General features: G+C 44.1%; 1 protein-coding gene across 1 annotated transcript; it reads right to left on the reverse strand.

Moving 5' to 3' along the window:
• Positions 1-1,218: 1,218 nt before the first annotated feature.
• Positions 1,219-5,598, reverse strand: LOC141420540 (ubiquitin carboxyl-terminal hydrolase 17-like protein 6; the record flags this gene model as incomplete). Its single annotated transcript, XM_074064644.1, has 2 exons — positions 1,219-1,262; positions 4,219-5,598. Coding segments are annotated over 2 exons (1,424 nt in total), but the record flags the coding sequence as incomplete, so codon positions are not given.
• Between the last annotated feature and the right edge of the window lie 402 nt (positions 5,599-6,000).

Raw genomic sequence — 6,000 nt, forward strand, 5'->3', positions numbered from 1 at the left:
GTTTCACACAGGATGCAGATTCCTGGTTGCCTGAGGAAAGGTAAGTGAGAATGGTGACTCCCCAAAACTTTTATGTAGCTTCCCCTGACTCCTGTGATTGCAGACATCACCCAATCCACTCATCTTCATCCATAAACCTCACGTAACATAATGTCTCACATCAAAACTTGTGTGACTTCTCTTTACCAACTCTAACCACTAGAAGAAACTTAAATCTATTTTCACTCTTACTAATATGTCTTTATTAAAAAAAAACCCAAACGAATCAATAAACAACTAATGTTTAAAGGAAGGTCAATGAAATACACAAAGCTGTGCAGAATGAGTTGCACCTTTTTCAGTGGTACTGGGGACACAACTCAGGGTCTCATGGTCATGAGGATTTTATGCCATATACTTGAGACATATTTCCAGCCCTAGATTTCAACTGCAGAAAATTAACCTACGAGTTATGACCCATTCACTCTGCCCAACTGTTTAAAACGTGTATGTGTTTTTATGGGGGTATACATTTGATTGTGTTTCTCTGTATTACAATGTGTATATGGTTTTGTTTTGTGCCTGTCGGGCTGTATGCTCATGTCCTTAAGTGCACTTCCTTCCTAGCAGATCACGACCATGGCTATGGTACAGCTGGAAGGAGAGATAGGGCTGAGCTCTCCAAAGAGCAGCCACCAGCCTCTTCCCAAAGGAGACAGGTAACAGGAAACAGTGCACTCCTTCCTGTGTACTCATATGCGGGGTACATCACCCCTTCAAATAGCCAAATACATCAGCAGAGAAGCTGCCCAAAAATTTCGGTTCCGACTCTTTTACACTTTGGGAATTTTCTGGGAGAGTCTCGACGGCATCCATAGGAACTTGACACACTTGAGTGTCCTTGTTTCCTGCTGCTGGCTTGTAAATATGAAAGCCTCAGGGATTCAGGCTCGATGACATGGGGAACATGCATGTGAACTCACTACTGACTGGGGCTCTCTGTCCCCAGAAGCCCTCTCTGAAGTGCAGATGTAGTTATCAGATCCTGGCCTGGTGAAGCCCTCCTACACCCTGTCCTTCTGTTATGCATTCTCTGGGGACTCCGTCAAAAGTGCTAGATGATCTGCCATCAGTTGTATCTTCCATAATTCAGGGTAGGAGCTGCACTTTATAGGACATGCCTATAGAGGGGGAACTTTGAATACAACCCATCCCTGACGAGATGATACTCCACGAGAGTTAGTCATCCACGCAACACATCTTCCCACAGCTGAGCTCTGTGACTACAGTGGAAAAACGGGTGTTTAGGTGTGTGAGGGACACAGTGAGGGCACTTCATTGATGCAGGGAACACGGGCCTGGACTCTAAGAGGCTCACAAGACTCACAGAGTCCTGAATATCAGACAAGAAGCAATGGAAGGATGGAAAACCTACACACTTCCTGTTTGACTTAATAGATTCTCTCTCCTCTCCTACATTGCAGCTGCACCAGTGATGTCCCTTCTCTGTTCCCATGTTTGTCTTCCCTCATGTTCTCACTGTGGCAATAAATTAGAAGTGACTTTGCCTCTTTAACGTGTACTGGGTGTAGGCAGTAGATACGAGACAGTTACCATTTCCCATATGATCTTCTTTTTCTCCTTGACCCCCAAAATATATACACTGTACTCAAAATCTTCTCTTTGGTGTTGTGTGCTGATTAATGTCCCTACAAATTCATAAAAGGCAGCCCTATGTTAAAAGGTAGACTAATTGGAGTGTTAATATCAAAGGGTAGGAAAGCTTGAATGTCTTCATAAAACTTGGACTCATCCATCACATCCATCAGTGTATGTCTTCCTAGGGGAAGGAGATTCACACACTAGGGCATAGAGTGCTCACTTTCATATTCATTCCTTCATTCCTTCCTTCTTTTATTCCTCTCTAAATATACCTCTCTTGTCTACTCTCTCGTCTCCTCTTTTTCTCTTCTCATTCATCTCTCTTGCTCTCTTTCTCTCTCTCTTTCTCTCTCTGTCACTCTCTCTGTCTCTCTCTGTCTCTCTCTATCACCTTCCATGACAAACTCTCTCACTTTCAATCTCCGTGTTTCTTAGGACACAAATGATTTGGAACAGTGACATGCCATCTCGGAACGTGTTCGCTGTTATGTATTGTGAGGAATGATTTTTTCCAACCACCACCAAACACAGTTTAGGACTGAATACTGCCACCAGGTCCTCTTCACGCAGATATGTGAACACCTCACCCATGTGGGTAGCCTTACCTCACACTGTGGCTGAGCTCCTTTGGCATCCTGTGTTAATGAACTTGTCATCCACATGCAAACTCTTGTCTTTGATGGTCAGGTTTGCCCTTTTTCTTCATTCCTTATGCACAAAAAACAGGGTGTAACACTTCCCATAAAGCAGGTCAGAAGAGAAACATGGAGATCAATACCCTTAACATTCTTGCTGGCCATGTATTTGCATGGGTTGTGAAAGGTTGTGGTGATAACGACCCCAGTTGGATGGAGCGCCCCTTCCCACCAACTCTGCGGTATCCCCACTATCTCTTCTAACCTCACCCTAGAGAAACTTCTGTTTTCTATCCCTGAATTTAGTGTAAATCTGTCCTGATCCCCTAAGATGCATGAGTCAAAGCTGTTCTCCCTTCCACTCATTATTCCCCCAAATCCATGCACATAAAGAGATTCAACGAAATAATTTTTATAAATATTGTAGTAAGATATATACGTTGTCCAGGAGGCGATTCCTACTAACGATTCCTATTAATTTCATACTGTGCACAATTTACACGGCACCCATATTAGCTACTCATCAGGATTCTCCCCAGGACACTGGAAGCAATTGAAGGACTTTTTTTTACTTCTGCATCATATATAAATATGAAGCCCATGTACCATATATGGTCTCCTTAATCTCCTAGGATGACTTCACACCTCCAACTAGCGAAGCAGCCCAAAACACCTGCTACCCAATTACTTTCCTCCTTGTATAAAATTAATATTCATGTTTATGTTCAAAGTGGTAACTCCCTGTATTCCCTCTGTGGGAGTGCCTTACTTTTGTCTGTTCATCCCTTTCCCTTATTATCCCTTCCCCCTGTACCTCCCACGACCCTGTTTTGAACAGCTGTCAGGACACATTCTACTTTCCTCCACCTTGCCATGTTATGGTACGCAACTTTGCTGATGGTCTATCATTGTCTTTTCTGTTCCCTCCCTCCCTGAGTTCCATACACTTGTTCCACTGGTTCCAAAGTGCTCTACATCTCACTGAGTATATAGTCATAACTCTTTTTGTTCATTAGCTGCTCTTTGCACTCATCTTCTTCTTATGAGACAAAAGATGCCCATCAATGCAGAAACCAAGATTCATTGGCAAAAACACATTTCCTGTGTACATCACTGCATGGATAAGCCAGAGCATTTCCCTCACACCCGTCAGTGCCTGTGATCCTTCATACATATGATTGCAGTCCACACAGGATCACTGCAGGCAGCACTGCATCCTGTGTGTCATTGGCAAACGCTGACCACAGGGCACTTCTCTCAGCTCACCTGCAACTGCTCAGTGGATATCCAGATGTTGCTGTCAGCATCTCATGTTGGCAAAGCAGAGTGGGTGTGCACATGGGTCTCAGTATTTAGGCAAGTACACAGGAAGGATTATCTTTTTGTAATCTTTATTTGGTGAGACAAAAAGAAAAGGAAGAACTTAAAACTGCAATACAAAAAATGAAAACATCCTACAAATTAGTAAGTTTTCTGAACCCAAATACCTTTTATGTAAATCTGCTGCACTCCTATCAGCTTCTTAAACTTTAATCGATTTATGTTGAGTGAACTCATCCAATGCAAGGCTCTCACTGACCATTATCTTTTGACAATTTTATAGCATTCAAAGACATATACTAAAAATGGGCCGTTTCTCAGGGCCTATTCTCTACAGAAAATTACACACCACAGGATATTGAAAAAGAAACCCGAGACATCAAACCAAAAGGTCTGTTTTCTGAAACAATTGGTAATGTGTTTTCACATGATCTTTACATAAATGCTTCTCATTTACAGAGATCATGCTCACAAATCCCACTTGCCCTCTCTGGAGCACTCTGACCCTGTTCAGTTGTCTCTTCCCCTGAAGGAGAGCAGTTCATGAAGTGAAATCATGAGAATACAAGGAGAGACTTCTTGCGCTGCTTGTTCTTCCTCTTGTTAGCTCTGGGGCACACACCCACACAAGGAAGGTGGCCAGTGTCCTTGGAACACTGGGCAGGCAGGTAAATTTCCTTTTCAGTGTGATTTTTTCTCATGCCCACCCTGTACTTTGACGGGTGAATCATGATTCCATTGGAAGGCAGGGTGCCTTCTATTTTCCGGATGTTGAATTCAGACTTTGGCCGGTTTTGTTGTTGGAGGATTTTCCACTGGTCTAAGGTGATTTCTTTTGTTGCTGAATCTTCCTTGTGACCGCAGGATTCTCCAACTTGCATGTTGGACGGTCTGTGAAGCTCTCTTTGTTGCGCTCCCATGTCCTGGTCTGCCACCTCCAGGAGACTTTGTTCCTCACAATGAGAGAAACCAATACTGTGTCCATTGAGCTCACTCTTCTGAACATAAAAGAGGACATAAGCTTGCCTATTCAGCACAGATGTAATGCCACAGGGAGTTACCTTGGCATCATCCATTTCATACCAGTGTCCGTTGCCAGCTTTTATGTAACACAAGTAGTGCCCGCTGTGGCAGCTCAACCCAGCATGGACCAGTACAGCATACAGGACATACACAAGTGGTTCTGTGTTCTGGTGAGACATATACGGTTGCATATCAATACACTCTGGGTATTGCACGACCCTGCCGATTTTAACACCCGTGAAATCACAGAACCTTTTCAACACAAGGATAAGAACCTTGGGGACCGTTTTCAAAGTCAGTGTCTTGGTAGCAGGCACTCTACTTAAACAAGTAGCACAATCATAGGCCTCTTCCCCATCCAGATTTTCAGGCTTTACTAAACATTTTAATGCTTCCTGGACACTCTGAGCTGCCTTGATATCCAGACTTATATCCAGATAGGGGTCAAAGGTATCAGAAATGCCATGGCACCGGAGGCACTTGATTTGAGACCTCCAGTATCCTCCAAAGAGCTGACAGACTAGGCTGGTGTTCTCAGCCTGAGGATCCAAATCCTTGTGCCCAGGCAGGCATGAATTCAGCATTGCACCCAAAACGAACATCAGAAACTCATGGGCATCTTCCTGCTTATATTTATGGAAACCAGTCACCAGGGCCCTCAAAGGCTGGATCACCTTCCCAGAGTGCTGGAGAGCTCTTATCATGTGAGCTTGCAAAATACAAATCATGCAGGTGTTCAGTGGACAACAGGTCTGGGAGTGCTCCTGGGACAGCATATAGTTGGCAAGAGGGGCTGTGTATGTCAGACACTGCAGTGTGGCATTCATGTAGCAGGTGTTCCCCAGGTTCTGCAGCCCAGCACCAACCACATAAGGTTGCTTCCAAGTCACACAGAATTTCTCCTTGGGAGCTTTGTCTGTTGCCAACACACTCTCATGCTTATTAACATCTGCATCTTCCCAAGAGGGCACCCCCTGGGCTAAAGGTCAAAAACACACAAAAGGACTTTTAGCAACAGGACAATTGAAAGTAGAGAATCTGTTTTGGAAACACATAAGACTCAGACTTACCTCTCCAGTGGTGTTGAGCAGCCTCCATTTCTGCAGGAGCAAGAATCCCCAATTTTTCTAGCTGGAACTTCCAGTAACTGAGGAGTCCTTTTTCCCTCTGAGGAAGTCTCCAATGACTGACCTTTGGAGCGCTTGGCCTTTTTCTATCCCCATTTGCCACGCCCCATCAGTTCACACAAGTTCCACCAATCACCTTCCAGAACTCAATGTCATCTGCTTTAAAGGGCTTGGTCTTTCCTTTTCCCTGAGACTTCAAGGTTGTCCCTTCCCCAATTTCTATATCAACAAACACGATCAAGGGGAGACACAAT

This window comes from Castor canadensis, unplaced genomic scaffold, assembly GCF_047511655.1.
Source record: "Castor canadensis unplaced genomic scaffold, mCasCan1.hap1v2 HAP1_SCAFFOLD_732, whole genome shotgun sequence".
Taxonomy (NCBI): Eukaryota; Metazoa; Chordata; class Mammalia; order Rodentia; family Castoridae; genus Castor; species Castor canadensis.